This window comes from Acanthochromis polyacanthus, chromosome 5 (genome assembly GCF_021347895.1).
Source record: "Acanthochromis polyacanthus isolate Apoly-LR-REF ecotype Palm Island chromosome 5, KAUST_Apoly_ChrSc, whole genome shotgun sequence".
NCBI lineage: Eukaryota > Metazoa > Chordata > Actinopteri > Pomacentridae > Acanthochromis > Acanthochromis polyacanthus.
Window position 1 is genome coordinate 33097890 of NC_067117.1, and position 17025 is coordinate 33114914.

General features: G+C 41.9%; 1 protein-coding gene across 1 annotated transcript in view; it reads right to left on the reverse strand.

Moving 5' to 3' along the window:
• Positions 1–447: 447 nt before the first annotated feature.
• The window catches only part of unm_sa1614 (un-named sa1614), a 43596-nt gene continuing 27018 nt past the window's right edge, over positions 448–17025 (reverse strand). The window contains exons 19-29 of the mRNA XM_051948700.1: positions 16421–16506; positions 15829–15944; positions 15640–15707; positions 15363–15470; positions 13983–14274; positions 13441–13605; positions 13306–13369; positions 12360–12403; positions 11080–11234; positions 10795–10920; positions 448–10135 (exon numbers count right to left, since the gene is read on the reverse strand). Of these exons, the coding sequence (XP_051804660.1) occupies positions 10061–10135; positions 10795–10920; positions 11080–11234; positions 12360–12403; positions 13306–13369; positions 13441–13605; positions 13983–14274; positions 15363–15470; positions 15640–15707; positions 15829–15944; positions 16421–16506 (1299 nt within the window). The 3' untranslated portion in view covers positions 448–10060. The remainder of the gene's footprint in view (positions 10136–10794; positions 10921–11079; positions 11235–12359; positions 12404–13305; positions 13370–13440; positions 13606–13982; positions 14275–15362; positions 15471–15639; positions 15708–15828; positions 15945–16420; positions 16507–17025) is intronic.

Consider the following 17025-nt stretch of genomic DNA (forward strand, 5'->3'; position numbering starts at 1 on the left):
TTCAAGTTCTCAATACAAGTCAGAGTTTATTTGGAGAGCCTTCCTGTTGTGAAATGGTTGATGTATCCAAGACATTTTTGCTGCAAAAGTCACATCTTTGTGGCCAAAACAGCTTCAGCATATGGAATAATGTCTGCTGTACGTCATTCACCTTAATAATTTATGGCTTTGTAACTCTGCCAACTACCGGTTAGGGAAATGTAAAATTTGCTGCTCCAGTCTGCAGGCTGACGGCTCACAGGAACAATTTGTTTTAAAGGAATCATGATTCAGTGAGACATATGTTTTTTTTCTAATCAGTTGCGTTGGTCCAGTAGCCAGTAATATTTATAGTAAGCAGTGAAGCCAGCCTGATGTGAGTCACTAAGTGAAGCTGCAGACTGTTGAACTTCATGGACAGATGTGATGCATTCCTCTGAACCACATGCAAACACGAAGGAGACCGTGCACGACTTCAACTCAAGATTTATTTAACAAAACTTAACAAAATCATACAATCAGTAACATCACCGGTGTGTGCAGTGAACAGAATGAGTGGAAGATGTAGTGCAATTTTACCCACACTCCAACCAAAAATAACCATTTCAACGGGGAGAGACTGAAGAGTCCAGCGGGTGGCAGCTGGGTCGTGGTAAGCCTGTACTGTGAATGTACAAAAACTGTTGCTGATTGTCAATCACAGTCATCTGAATGTTAGTAGCTTCGTTTACTCTGAGAGGAGTTTCAGGGTGTTTTCACACCGAGTTTGTTTGAGTCAAAAACCTGAAATCTACTGTTGATCTTGAGAGCTAACATGATGAATAATCAGCTGTTGTGCAACATGTGAGTAGTCATGACGTTATATCAACATCAGAACTTGCTCATGCGTTTGTGACCACTGCTAGCTGAGCATGAGTAATTTCCAACCTTTCACAGGGCAAACATCACATTTAGTGAGTCAGCAGCTGGATGATTAGACCTTCATGTGGAGGATCATCATGGTGACCAGAGGAGGTTTGCAGCTCCCAACAAGAGAAGAAACAGCAGTCCAACAGTTTTCTTAAACATTTATGTGGTTGTTACCATGAATTTGTCCCTGAGAGTGGATTGTCAACGCAGAGCTCAACTGTGGAGTCCTTGGATGTCTGATGGAGAACATTTTTAGCAAAACACTTGACATGCTGGAACTCCAGTGTTTCTCAGCTCAGTGAAAACCAGCAGGTTTTTTGGCCACAACAACAAAATCGTCGCTCTCCTTCTGTCTTACTCACCAGATTTGTCTCCCTGTGTCACTGTTCCATGAGACTTAGTTCACCTGGGATGAAAATTAAATTCAAATTAGGTACAGTTTTTGCTTTTTATAGGCACGGTCTCATGATCACACCTTGCACATTTGCTTTTATTTATGTATTTATGCATAAAAGGTGCGATCGGAAATAGGGCTGCACCTAACGACGTGTTGACGAGTCATCTGAGCACGATACGTCATCAAAAGCGGAAGTGAGCGTGCAATGCAACAGAAATTCCCTTCCGACCGGAGCGCAGAACACGGACGAACGTCGGCGCTGCATCGTGCATGTATTATGTATCCATAATCCTATCGGTCGGAGCCTCCCTTCCAGCACCCTCGAGTAAACTTTCCCGGGGAGGCTGAGGTGTGATACCCCGGTAGTTGGCACACACTCTCCGGTCCCCCTTTTTGAAAATAGGGACCACCACCCCAGTCTGCCACTTCACAAGTACTGTGCCCGATGCCCACGTGACTTTGTATAGACGTGTCAACCAAGACAGTCCAACAATTTCCAGAGCTTTCAGCATCTCAGGGCGAATCTCCTCCACACCTGGCGCCTTGCCACCGAGGAGCTTCTTAACTGCCTCGGCGACCTCTGCCACGGATATAGACGAAGATCCCCCCCCCCCCCAAGTCTTCAGGCTCTGCCTCCTCCGTAGAGGACATGTTTACCGGGTTCAGGAGTTCCTCGAAGTGCTCTTTCCACCGCTTGACGATATCCCCAGTGCGGGTCAACAGTTCTCCACCCCGACTGTACACAGCCTGAGCGAAGCCCTGTCTCCCCTTCCTGAGGCGTTGAACGGTTTGCCAGAACTTCCCCGAGGCCGACCGAAAGTCCTTCTCCATGGCCTCCCCGAACTCCTCCCACACCCGAGTTTTAGCTTCCACAACTGCCACAGCTGCCGCCCTTTTGGCCAGCCGGTACCTGTCAGCTGCTTCGGGAGACCCCCAAGCCAACCAGGCTCGAAAAGCCTCCTTTTTCAGCCTGATGGCCTCCCTCACTGCTGGTGTCCACTAGCAGGTCTTTGGATTGCCGCCGCGACAGGCACCAGTGACCTTCAGACCACAGCTCCTAGCAGCTGCTTCTGCAATGGAGGCTTTGAACATGGACCACTCAGAATCCATGTCCCCAACTTCCCCCCGGGATGCAGGAGAAACTCTTCCGGAGGTGGGAGTTAAAAACCCTACGGACAGGGTCCTCCGCCAGACGTTCCCAGTTCACCTGCACTACATGTTTGGGTTTACCAGGTCTGTCTGACAGTCTTCCCTGCCATCGGATCCAACTCACCACCAGGTGGTGATCAGTTGACAGCTCTGCACCTCTCTTCACGCGAGTGTCCAAAACATACGGCCGCAGGTCTGACGATACGACTATAAAGTCGACCATCAACCTTTGGCTTGAGGTGCTCTGGTACCAGGTACACTTATGAGCAACCTTATGCTCGAACATGGTGTTTGTTACAGACCATCTATGACTAGCACAGAAGTCCAATAACAAAACACCACTCGGGTTCAAATCGGGCAGGCCGTTCCTCCCAATCACCCCCTCCAGGTTTCTCCATCGTTGCCCAAGTGAGTGTTGAAGTCTCCCAGGAGAACTATGGAATCCCCGGGCGGTACCCCTTCCAGGACACCACCCAGAGATTCCAAGAAGGCCGAATACTCTGAACTGCTTTTCGGCGCATAAGCACAGACAACAGTCAGAGTTTTTCCCTCTGCAACACGAAGTCGCAGAGAGGCGACCCTCTCATTCTCCGGGGAGAACTCCAACAAAGCAGCGCTCAGCCGGGGGCTTGTGAGTATCCCCACACCCGCCCGGGGCCTCTCACTTTGGGCAACTCCGGAGTAGGAGAGAGTCCAACCCCTCTCCAGAATTCTGGTTCCAGAACCCTTGCTGTGCGTGGAGGTGAGCCCAACTATATCTATCTGGTATCGCTCCACCTCCCGCACCAGCTCAGGTTCCTTCCCCGCCAGTGAGATGATGTTCCACGTCCCCAGAGCTAGTCTACACCACCAGGGGGTGGCACGCCCAGGTGCCCACTCCTGCCTACTGCCTGGTAAGCATAGCACCCGACCCAGACTTCCTGCCCTGTAAGTGGTGGGTCTATTGGGCGGTGGCCCCATGTTTCTTCTTCGGGCTGTGCCCGACCGAGCCCCACGGGACCCCAAGGCTCGGCCACCAGACACTCTCCTGCGAGGTTCGCCCCCAGGCCTGGCTCCAGGGGAAGGCCTCGGTCTCCCTAACCTGGGCGAGGTAGCGGCTTCACCATTTTGTGTTCTCATCAGGGTTTTCTGAATCGCTCTTAGTCTGGTCTCTCCCCCAGGACCAGTTTGCCTTAGGAGATCCTACCAGGGGTTTATGCCCCGGACAACATAGCTCCCAGAATCACCGAGACACTCAAACCCCTCCACCGCGATAAGGTGGTGATTCGACGGGGGAAGACTACAGCGAGCAGAAACTACAGCGTTCCTACTGTTAGACTGCTGTTTGTTCTCCGGATGGTTGCTGCTGGCCTTCTCTGGACACCGGTGACGATTCCCCACAAGAAGATTGGATCATTTTGTATTGTTGATGTCACAAACTTCAACATGATGCTGCTTCCGTAAGTCCACGGTGAAATCTTAAACCTGCAAGTGTTCGAAAAAACACATCCTGCCTCATGAAAGCTACTGCTAACCTTGTAGCCTTAAACCCAAAACCAGTAGACTGAACAGAGCAGGAACGTTAGAGAAAGAACATAAAAGGAACTTTCATGAATTTTGTGCTGCACATGGATGTTTAATATAATCGACGTGGGCATAATTAACATTCAACTAGTTACTTTGTAAAGATTTCAAGACATTCATTTTTAAAAGTTTGCAAGGACGGCAATTAAGATTTTTCTTGTCGTTCTCGTTACCACAATAAATCATGATCTGGGCTTGTGCTAGCCGATGCACCATGGCGCCATTGGCGCATCGTTTTGCTGGATGGTGATCAAGATTCGGGTGGCTCCGACCATTTCCGACACCGGCCGAGAGGAAAAAGTTTGTTTTTCTTATATTATTGCTAGGGCGTTTCGAAGAAAAATTAAGTCGAACCCTTTTTTGTTGCTTTTTGACTGTGCCATCTGGCGGGGCGATGCGCCAATGGCGCTGTGGAGATCGGCTAGCGCAAGCCCAGCTGATGTTTGCATGGTGCAAATTTTACAAGGAAAATATGTGGAAATTTTACTTTCAATTGTGGAATTTAACATTTTACTTAATCTCTGATCTGCCCTCTAGTGGATGTGATATTTATTCATCCACATGAACAACATCCTTAGAACTGCAGTTTTTCAGGTGTATACTTGGTAAAATCTTGTGTTACCGCTTTAACCTCGCAGTTCTGCTTGTAGGTTTCTGAACTCAACCATTTTCTTTATGAAAACGCCACAGATGTGCAGTTTTCCACTTGGATTCCAACATATTTGACTGAAGATGCTGGCTGAGGTCTCCTGAGGGCTGCGATACGGAGCAAGATTAACACATTAGCAGCTCAGTTTTCAGTGTCATAAAGGTGCCTTTAATTAATCAGCTGGATTACCATGGTAACTGAGATTCTGTTCAGAGTTGTAAATTTAAATCGTCTGTCTTCCACCAGTTCTTTATCTGAGATTTTAGGTTTTCTTTGTTCAAAGAAATTTGTCCAGAGAAAACCCAGATATGCTGAACTTGCTTCATGCTGGATTCCTCTGCTTGATTCAGGTACTGGATCAGTGTAAGTGTTGACATGACTGAATGTTTGGTCTCCAGAACCTGACAGATGTGTCGGTGTGAAACCGCCCTGAAACCAACTCGGTCTGCTTCAAACAAACCTCAAGTTGTGCAATAAACCTCTGCTCACGTTCAGCGCTTCACTCAGCTGTTAAAGTGAAAGAAGTTGCTGCACTGTTGGGGGGAAGGGGTTTCAAACACAAAGAGCCGTTTGTTTGAAGCACACCGAGGAGCTAGAAAAGATCATAAATGCTGTAATATCATCCGGAGGCTGCTGCTCTGTCAGGTGGGCTGCGTTCAAAACCACCAATTACAGCTACAGGACCAAAACATAGAACAAAAAATCTGCAGTCTGTAAAAATACCTGGATGTTAAACTGATTCTAGAAACGTCTCCAGTATGTTCTGGACCAGTTTACCTCGTTCACTGTGTCCCTCAACACTTCATAACAACTTTGCTGGCTGACGTGTCACACTTTATGGACTTTTACCACCGGTTGATGCTACGGGTACGGACCCGCACCCATAGCATCTGTACTAGAGGTACGGACCCGTTAAGGTCACTCAAGAGCTGGCGCCAGTTAACTACTATTTGCTGCACATTACAGGCAGTTTATATGAATGACTTTGACGGCGAACATTGTATAATTTAACCAAAAATACACCGTCTCCTCTCACACTTTAGACATTGCAGTTTTTACGCTTTTAGACGCCGTGTATAAATTGTTTGAAGTCCAGTTCCTATTAAGTAGTTTACCGCGTTCAGTGGTGGAAGCGGCTGACGAACTCCATTGCAAATGTTCCCATTTAATTTCGGACGCTAATTTACAAGATAAAGTTAAGGATGTCGAATATGAAACAAACACTCGTGAATGGTGAGGAGGAGCTCTTTAATTCGGCATGAATTAAAAAAAAACCACAAACTCGATTTACTGTGATATTGTGAGATTTGTTTGTGGTGATGTAACTTAGCCATTCAACAGAGTCCGCTAACATTAAAGTGACTGACGTGCAGTGTCTGTGTTGACAGACGTAGAAAATACGTCAGGGTTTTGTTTAGGTTGTTATTATGTAATAGTCTGTCGCTACTTTTGAAGGTAAAAAAAATACTTGTAGTTTGCTGGCTGTTAGTTCCGCCATTTGTTTTGTTTGCTGTTTGTGCTTTATTAGAACAGGGTCACGTGAATAAAAAGTTTTGCTATTTTTAATAGTAGTGCTGATTTCAACCCCCAAATCGCTGTCCGTGAAAAGTCAGATAATGATATTTATAAGACATTATGCATGATAGAAAAGAGAACAGCAGATGACTGACATGACAGGCTCGGCACGCAGATTCACCTCGAATCACGACGCCTTCATCACTCGGATTACCAAGACGGCTCATTAATATTTATGTACGTCGGATTACCAGCCAATCACAAAGCGCGTTCATCAGCCGGCTCATTAATATTCATGTCCGTCTCATTAATATTTATGATAAGGGAAAGTGCCGTATCCGTAGGCCACAGGCTGCGGGTACGGGTCCGTATCTGTAGACACTACCTTTACCACCAGTAGAGTTCTTGGCTGGCTTGAGTTTTATGGTTTTATAATAGGCAGCGGTATAATTAAATGTTACTTTTAAAGATAACTTTATCATTGTGACTCGTGCTTCTAGTGTCAGCCAGCAACTCTGATTAAAAAGCACCCAGATTGATGTTATGTTTCAATGCAGAAATACCAGGAGAACTACCTTAAACTCACAATGTATAACTGTGAAGTTATGCAACAAAACTCCTGAGAATCTGATCCTATTTCCAGTCTTTTGTCATCCACATTTTGAACTTCTCCTGGACTTTTCAACAATCATTAGATGCGACAAAAAACAGAAACGAGCTAAATCTGCCATAAAAGGCTGCAAAATAAGATGATTTAATGGTTGTATACTGAAAAATACTGCAAAATAAGACAATATAAGAGTACTGCATACTACAGTGGCACACAGTAGCATTACACGCTGTCTGCTTTAGTCGATAGTTTGTAATCGGTGGTTTTGAACACAGCCTTGATCTCTTAAATCCAACTGCTGAGCTGGCAGAAGCTTCGGCTTAATATAAAACATCTGCTGCTTGTTTTGAACGTCATCATTCGCTGCTCAGTTTTAACACTTTGCAGCTTCGTTCAAGAAAACTTCCTGCCAGTAAATGAGGTAATTATCTCGTTCACAAGGGGCTCTGACGTCCCGTAAAACGGAGTTCGGGCTCTGAATGACAGAGCGGCGGCTCCGAGCTGGATTCAACATCTGGCTGAGAGGGTTTGAAAGCTGTTGTAAACGCATTTGCTTCTTCACACTTCACTTTGTTGTGCCTTTAAATCCAAAGTTGTGCTCATAAGATTCCCTGCAGTGTGGAAAACGTGGAGTTTGTTCTCTGCAGATTTCAATCAGCTGCTTGTGATTCCACCGTAAATGTGTTTAGATTTAGAGCCGAGCGCCGTCCAAACCAGACGTGTGAGATGTGCGTTCAGTTAATGTAGCTTTAATTCAGTTTACCATTATGTTCACACCGAGACTCTGATGAATACGGAAACCTGCGAGGGTCAAACCGAAAGTTTAGATTTACTTTGACTCGCTGTTTGTTTCATCTGGTGTGTTGATCCAGCTACAACAAAAAGTTTAAAGAAACAACCAGCAGATACAGAAAACACAAAACATGACACTTGATGATAAATGGTCCTTTAGTACTAATTATTAGACCACCTGCTGTTTTCTTTATAAAATCCTTCAAAAATTAGGATTTTAGTCATTATTGTTCCAATAATTGCCGTCAATAATTTAAATGATTAAAAACATATTACCCGATAAAGCAGAAGACATGCATGTCAGAAAATGTTTCAGATCCTCTGTAGTACTGTGAAGGAAAAATGACTCCTTCCCCTCTCTAAGGTATTTCTTTTACAGCTGTTAGCTGACGTCATCCTAAATGATCTTCCGACAGACAGGCGCTGTAAGTGGACAATATTCCAGGACTTACTGCCTCAGTTGAGGTTAAATGTGGCGGGTCTTCGGTTTACAATGTCCTCAACCTATGGCGTTTAGTGGTTATGTCACCTTCTCCCTTAAATTTATTAAGAAAGTCTTGTTCCATCATTTCGACATATGGTGTTTGTGAGATTAAAACAAATTTCAACTTTTCAATTTCAAAATTTCTGATTCCAACTATCGGTTCAGGAAACTACTGAAAATTTGCATCTTTATTCAGTGCTGATTGCTTAGTCAACAGATAAGCCAAACAGAATTTTAATGCAAAAACGAGAAGATCTTTAACCTTGTAACTGGTCTGAAATCAGCAAAACGCCGTCTTTTACAACCTGAAGAAGAAAACGCAGAATAGTTCCACAAAGAACCACAGAAAAAGAGACAGAAAGGTGGTGTGATGATTGTTTAGAAAGCTGTTTGTCCAGGTGTTGCTGTTCAAACCCGCAGGTTAGTTTGTGGTGCCTTGAACTCTAAATACTTGAGTGTTTCATTGAAGAACTGCAGGTTTTAACAGCAGCTAAAGTCCAAAAAACATCCAAACGTCAAAGATCAGCCTTTTAAAATCAACAAACGCCTCATCTGTGTTTCTGTATTGCAGATTGTTTCTATAAACTGAGTTCTAACTGGACTGAAACAACACACCGACTGTTCTTATTAGAGAGAATAAAGATAAAACTTACTGCAAGATAACAGAAACCATCCGTAAGCAAATCCCGGCTTCGACCTTTTATCGGTTTCTGTGAATCGGAGTCTCAGTGTGAGTTTCTCTTAACCTGCTGACCATCAGTTCATTCATAGATGCCAAACAGACGGCAGAGAACACGAACCCACCGCTGTCACTTTGATTGCAATAATAATGAAATAAAAATATCTGAAAACTGAACTCCAGAAGAGAAGCTTTGTTTGTTTCCTGCTAGAAAAGTCATACGAACCCCGGAGGCAAAAGTTCAGAGACTTCTTATGAGATATTTTTCAGTTTACAAGTTTGAGCAGGTTTTAACAAGAAACTTCACTTTGTAGGAAAAAAACTTCTTTATGAGCTGATGTGACTTCATAAGAACTATTTGTCACTTTAACAAGATTTACTGGCAAAAGGTGTTTCATTGTAAAGAGATGTCGCTACAACCAGTACTGGAGGTCACAGTAGTTACTCTGTGTACTTTCTGCAGGTTTACTCAAGTATTTTTGCTGCTTTTGAAGTCAATACACAGTAAAAACTAAAGTTATATAATCAATTCCTGCAGTTTTTGAGAGTAAAAGTACAAAAGTTGCACAGCAGAGGAGTAAAATTAAGAATTTCTGAGCTATTTTTGAACTTGAGATGTCACATTTTTGCTCAAAGTTAGAAAATAATCACCACTCCATCTATTTTAACTCATTTCCTTTCCATTTTTATCTGATTAAAATGTACTTGAGTGCACTTTTCTAGCGCTTTTTCTCCGTCCGTCTGATATGTTAAACAGAAGTTTCTTGTTGAATCTTTTGGTTTTGTAGTTGTGAGAAAATCATCTTATCATGAGAGAAACGTTTAAAAAGACAGAGGATTGTTGTTCCTGACCTGCCGCTTTACTCGCTGAGGTGTTGGGATTTCTCGGGGATTTGAAGGCAGCTGGAAGCGTCGGATGGTTCCTGATTCAGGCGTCTCCTGAAGCTCACGGATCGGGAACGTCTTCAGTTCACCTGAAAGTTACAGCTTTGGTCTTCAGCATCCCAGAATCCTTTGTGCTCTGGTGGGTTTTAGGTCCTGCACCGATGAAGAGGCAAAGTCCGAAGAGCAGCAGCAGCGACTCCGTAAATAAATTAAAATCAATAAATTAAAGTTACAAGTGGATCGCTGTGTTGTCTGTGCGCTTATTAAAATATCCTTTTTGACTGAATAAATACATAAAAAGGAACCGGAAAGGTCAGCAATAACGTTTCCATGGCAAGAGAAGGCGTGGCCCAGACCGTGGTCATGTGACCCAGCAGGAGTCTGAAGGGTGGATCAGGACCGGATCCTCGGCAGCTGCAGGTTCAGGTTCTGGTCCAAGATCAGATCCGTCAGTCCGACAGCAGCTGGACGAAGGAGGACGGAAACAAACCTCTCTGGTCGGGTTCATCCTCGATGTAGCCATGCTGCATTCAAACACAAACACGTTCATGGTTTAATATCTGCTGAACATTTAGGGAAACTGAACACTTGGAAGTTGATCTGAAGACCTGAAGACCACCAAGATGAGAGAATTTATCAGATACAAATTGTACAAGTCAAAAATTGTAAGATCTTCCACTTTCTGACATTCATTGAACTACTTATCTGTCGTGATTTTGGGTCTCGTCTATTTGTCCATCCATTATCTATCTATCTATCTATCTATCTATCTATCTATCTATCTATCTATCTATCTATCTAAACAGGAGAAATCCTACTGACATTAAGAACCTCTTTTCCAAAGGAGTCCTGGCAGATAGACAGCAGCACAAACAAAACACAGTTAAAATAATACAGTTAAAACATAAAACACAGAAAAGCACTCAATGAGATTAACTCTGTTAGTTTCTGGTCTTTCTGCAACGTCTTCCATGCAAAAGGTGCAGAATAAATGGTGTCATTTTATAAAAAATTAAACACCGTTCACACCCACCAGTGAGTTCTGGGGTTCACGTGTCTTAATTAAAACATATTTAATTACTAGTAAGTCAGAACGTCCTCTTATTAAGCAACCGCCACGGCTCAGTGGACGGCAGAATTTCCCGTGAGAGCACCAATCAGAGAGCAGGACACTGATACGTACCCACCAATCGCTGTCCTCCTGCCCCAGAACCACCAGAACCTGACCTTCAGAGAAGCTCAGCTCGTCGTGGTGGTCGGCCTGACAGTCGTACAGAGCCTGAGCTCTCCGACTGGCTGATCCCCGAGGCTGACAGACACAGGGAAACAAATACATATAATAAAATAACAACTATTAACGATAATTAGAGAACTTGAGTAAATATATTTAAACCAACTGGACGCTACTTTAAGGAATTAGTTTAGATCAAATTCTAAAACGTGAGTAATTTCTGGCTTCTTTTCTCACCAGTGATCTGCGAGGAAGCGGCTGGGGGGCGGGGCCTCTGCTGTCAATCTCAAAGCTCTGAGAGCGCGGATTGGTCGGGGAGCCGTTGGGCGGGGCTTTGCTGGCGGGGTGCAGGAAGTGGGAGGAGCTACAGTCACTCTCCGCCCGCCGGAAGCCTCGAGGAGAATAAATTCAGAACAGATTCATGGATAAATGTCAAATTATTCTAACCTGGAAGGAGCACAGCTGCTAAGTCGAAAACAGGTTTTACACAGCAACTGAAACACAGCACTAAAATATATGTTATATACAAATAAATGAAATATTTAACTTAATAAAATCTGTCCAATAAAACAAAGAGATGAGATGAAGTTGAAGTTGTGAGTTTATGTCCTGATGGTTTCATAAACACATCATGCAAATAGACTTGGCTGAACACTGGGACTAATTCAGTGATTTCTTATTTAAATATGTAAATTTACCCTGATTATTTTGTTAATATATGAATAAATACAGATATTTGTGAACACGTTGTGAATAATATTTGTGTTATATACACTGTATTAAGGCTACATGAGCAGTCGACCTGCATAAGAACCTTATTGTTCTGATTAAATAAACTATATATTTACTTTATTGAAATGAATAATTATATTTTTAGTTTGTTCTTTTCATCATAACTTCATAGCTCTTCATAGAGCTATAATTTAAACTATAAAGGAATTTAAAAATCTAAAGTTTAAATCAGATTTGGTTTGGCAGAGCTGCAGGATTTTCATCACAACTTTTGATTTCTTCTGTTATTTCTACAGAACAGAAAACAAAGAAAATGAATAAAGAAAACCTCCCCTATAAGAATGTTTTTCCAGACCTTTGACTGGCCCTGAATATTTAAAGCAACATTTATTTGCTTTACAAGAAAAGGTAAATAGAGGGAAAAACAAAATCTGCTGGAATCTTCTGGAACAAAATATCGCAACATTAATAATAAATATGCAGATTATTGGCTTAATTAATTGAGTGTTTGGTCCATAAAATGCCAGATAATGATGAAAACAAAGGTTAATCCCTGTTTCTTTTTGTTTTTTTTAAAACCAATACTTCAGCTATTTCCTGCTATATGAGTAAAATTCTCACATCAGAGAAGCTTCGTGCCACATTTTGGGCATTTTTACTGTATTCTGACCATCAGTTCTTCTCTTTATCAATTAAAAATCATCAAAACTTTGTTTTAACTAATAAAATTGAAAGTAAAATGACAGTTTCTAGTCTTAGAGGATGTTTGTGGACATTCAACGTACCTCTATCTGCTCGTTCAGTCAGAGAACTGAGAGGAGACGATGGACTGTAGGAACAGAAACAAACAATGAACAGTTTTAATGTCTGATGAAGCTTTAATTTAAACACTGAGCTGTAATTCAGCTTCTGTCCAGCAGAGGTCAGTAAAATTGAGGGCAGCTGAGAATGAACTCCTGATTTCGACTTAATGTGTTTTTTTTCTTTCATCAACACGTTCAAATGCGCCCACAGTGAAGAAAAATGTATTATATAATGTAAATATTTATGTTAACAGGAGCCATTGTGATTGTTTAATTTGAAAAAAAGGCTTCCTACTGTGAGTTTTTCAGTCTCCTTCAGTTTTTTATAGTTTATTTTTATAGAAACAATCCTGTTGGTGTGACCATTTTAAGCTTTCGTTTTATCATAATTTCCCCTTCTAATTACAACAATTAATTTTTTTCAGTAAATTGTGGCTAAAAGACATAGAAAAACTAAATTTACTCCTGCAGAAGCCAAGAGATCGATAATTATTCCCCAAAACAGCTTATATTATGCATATAATCATCTTTTTGCCTTGAAAAAAAGTTATTGAAAAACTCTAGTTATTTACATTAGAATATTTAAAAATCTGTCACAGATTAAAGAAGCAGTATAGGTTTGACAAACACAAATAGAGCCATTACAAAAAATAATGGCTGGCATAAAATATCATAAATAAATTACTTCACTTTGCCATTTTGGGCACTAAAATAAAACAAAATAAAATAACAAATAAAATAAATAAATAAATAAAATAGTAAATAAAATAGTAGATAAAATAACAAATAAAATAATAAATAAAATAGTAAATAAAATAATAAATAAAATCAAAACGTATTAATTAAAATTAAATAATTCAGAAACAAATATTGTCAGTTAAAGCTACTTCACTGTTTGTACAGATTGAGTCCAGCCTCAGAAACTCACACACACTTCTTGAAGGAGGACTCGGGGCCGCTGTAGATCCTGGGGCTGGTCGGCATCCCATAATCTGCAGAAAGACGTGGGAGTTAATAACAGCGTGGCTCTGACAGATTAATCACACACCGTCTCACTCCTTACCCAGCCTGCTGGACTCGGAGCAGCTCCTCTTGTTCCGGGCGGCGATGGGAGGCGGAGGAGTCGTCTTCCTGTTGGCCGTCAGGTTGAAGAAGACCTCACCCTCCTCCTCCTCCTCCCCCAGACCCTCCCCTCCAGCCGGGGGAGGAGGAGGAGGAACGCTGGGAGCTGCAGGACGAAGAACACGTATTTTTATATGCAGATTAAATAGAAGAAGGTTTTTTATTTGATGGTGTCTCAGAGTAAATCCTGCTGTTTTCAACCTTGCTGCTGTTTAAAGCGTCTTATGGTGTTATTACACTGTTTATCAGAGCAAGAAACTGTAAAAACTGAAAGAATTGTTGAATTTTTCTGAACTTTCTTTATATTTCTCATCTGTGACGAACCATTCTGTCAGGAAAAGGACAAAATCTGAGCCTAAAATAGTGACATTTCATCCAAATCATTTTATTTCTTCATGTTATGTTTGAAAATTTGCCAGAAATTAACGCTAGACGCTTCATTTGTTGATGCTTTTAAAGTCATTTATATAAACTAAATTTGACCTTTAACTCTGGGGGGCAGCGGGGGGGCGGGGGAGGATGGCGGCGGTGGCGGTGGGCTGGGGGCGGAGCCTGACGGGCGGCTGTGCAGCTCCATGGCCATGGCTAACCGCCGACCCACGCTGAGGAGGCCTCCAGCTGCTGGACCTGGAGCTGCTGAGGAGGACGGAGCCACCGAGGAGGAGGAGGAGGAGGAGGTCTGATTGAAGCTGAAGGGCCGAGAGGAGAAGGAGAAGGAGGGAGTGAAGGAGGAAGAGGAGGATGAGGAGGAGCGCTCCTTCTTCACCGGACCGTTCTGGAAAAACAGACCGAGAGACGTTAGCTTAGCTCGTCTTTTCATGTTCTGACTCCACCAGCTCCAACTACGAGGAGGAGGAAACAAACTGGACACTGAAATGACTTTAATTATCTCTCGTTAGCAGATAAATCAAATGTAAATCCATTATATTCTTTTGTTGCAGTAAAACAACACACAAAAGGCACACAAAACTATCAAAATTAGACCCAAAACGAACAAAAAACAAGTAACATGTGTACAAAGAGATGAAACTGTCCAAAAACACACAAAACAAAAACAAGACAGAACATGACTACAGACACAAAAGAACAAAAACAAGAAACAAATGTTTACAGAGACTTTAAACTATCACAAAAACACACAAAACAAAAACACGACAAAAAAGTTGTCCCAAAGACACATAAAACTACCAAAACAAGACACAAAATGTCAAAAATGTCGCAAAACAACAAAAAAAAAAGCAGGAACAATTATGACCACAAAGAGACAAAATTGTCCCAACGACACACAAAATTAGAAAAATGAGACACAACATGACCTAAACAACACAAAAACAACAAAAAGAAATAATAGAATGTCATAAAATTTACAATCAAAAACAAAACAGACACAAAACAACATAAAATAGACAAAATAATAGAAGACAGACTAAAAACTAATAAACACAGATTCATTCATATATTTACACTTACAGGAACTTTCTGTGGTCACAGTACCACCCTTGTCAGAAAACTTTGCACCTTTTTCCTTTTGTAAAAGCAAATAATTAAAAGTGTCCTCTGCTGGGGCCGTTAAATTATTTAGATCTGTGAGAAACAACTTTGTCTGTGTTCTCATTGTGTTCTCACCACATTTCATGGCTGTCAGAGTTTAATTTCTGGAGATGTTGAACCCTTAAAGTGACTTCATAAGTATAAAATTCTCAGATTTGAAAGCACAAAATTCAGCCAAATTATTTTACAGAACTTGGTTTTGGTTCCAAATACCAAACAAACTCTGAATAAAATGTGAAACAGTCGAAGAACATATTTCCTGGATTCTGTCTCATTGGACAGACTGACCCAGCTGTGCGTTGCTATGGTTACCTTGTCTTCGAAGTCGTCGTCGCTGTCGTACAGGTCGTCATGGCGAAGCCTCCACTCGTACTCCACATGGACATGGTGGTCCAGCTGGTTGGACTGGGCCTGCTGGAGCTGTGGATGGTAAACAACCAACAGCTGGATTCATTTCAACCTTTTAATTAACATTAATGAAGATTTTTATCTGCTGTTATTTTATTATTTACTGATAAAATTATGGTTTTATTGGTTCTGTTGTTGTATTGGTAAAAACGTGGATCAATAACCCGATTGATGGACTCACCAGCGCCTCACAGTGGTTGTGTTTCAACCTGCGACTCACATCCAGAGCAGTTTCCCCCAAATCGTTCTCTGAAATACAAACAGGCCACGTTAAGGGTCTTTGTGTGTCTGTTAGTGGCTATTAGTAATGTATGTGTGTGTGTGTGTGTGTGTGTGTGTGTGTGTGTGTGTGTGTCTGTGTGTGTATTACTGATGTGTGTGTTGGCTCTGGCTCTCAGCAGCAGTTTCACACAGTCGCTCTTGTTGTGTAAACAACTGTAGTGCAGCGCAGTGTTTCCTGCTGACGTCTGAGTGTCCACGTTAGAGCTGCAAAACAGACACACACAGGTACACACACAGGTAAACAAACAGGTAAATTAGAGGTAAACACACAGGTAATACACAGGTAAACAAGAGGTACACACACAGGTAAATACACAGGTAACTTAGAGGTACACACACAGGTAAATTAGAGGTACACACACAGGTAAATACACAGGTAAATTAGACTTACATACACAGGTAAATACACAGGTAAACAAGAGGTACACAGGTAAATAAGAGGTAAACAAGAGGTACACACACAGGTAAATAAGAGGTAAATACACAGGTAAATATACAGGTAAACAAGAGGTACACACACAGGTAAACAATAGGTAAACACACAGGTAAATAAACTGGTAAAAAAGAGATAAACACACAGGTAAATACACAGGTAAATATCGGGGTAAACACGCAGGTAAATAAAAGGTAAACAAACAGGTAAAAACACAGGTAAACAAGAGGTAAACACACTAACTGACCAGTTCTGAGCCAGGAAGTCCAGGATGTGCAGCGACGTCCTGTCAGCCAATAGGACGGCTAGATGGAGCGCCGTCTCACCTTTCTCCTGTTGGCATGGAAACAAATTGCTTAGAGTGTGTGTGTGTGTGTATACCTGTGTGGTGTGTGTACCTGTGTAAATATGTCAATGTGAAAACATGACTGAGTGTAGACTTTAATGGTGTGTACTAGTATGTGTGTATAGTGTATTTTTACCTGTATGCATGTGTACTTGTGTACACCCGTATGTGTGTATACCTGTGCGTACGGTATATTTGTACCTGTATGTGTGTATACCTGTGAGTATATTTGTACCTCTGCTTATATATCTCTGTGTGTATACGTGTGTGTACGGTATATTTGCACCTGTAGGTATAGGTACTTGTGTATAAGTGTATGTGTACACTTGTGTGTGCAGTATATTCGTACCTGTTCTGTGTGTACTTGTGTATATCTGTACCTGTATATATCTGTGTGTATACCTGCATGTGTATATATTTCTTCCTGTTTGTGTGCACACCAGTGTGTACTATATCTGAGTACCTGTTTGTGCATATTTGTACCTGTATGTGCGTATACGTTTGTG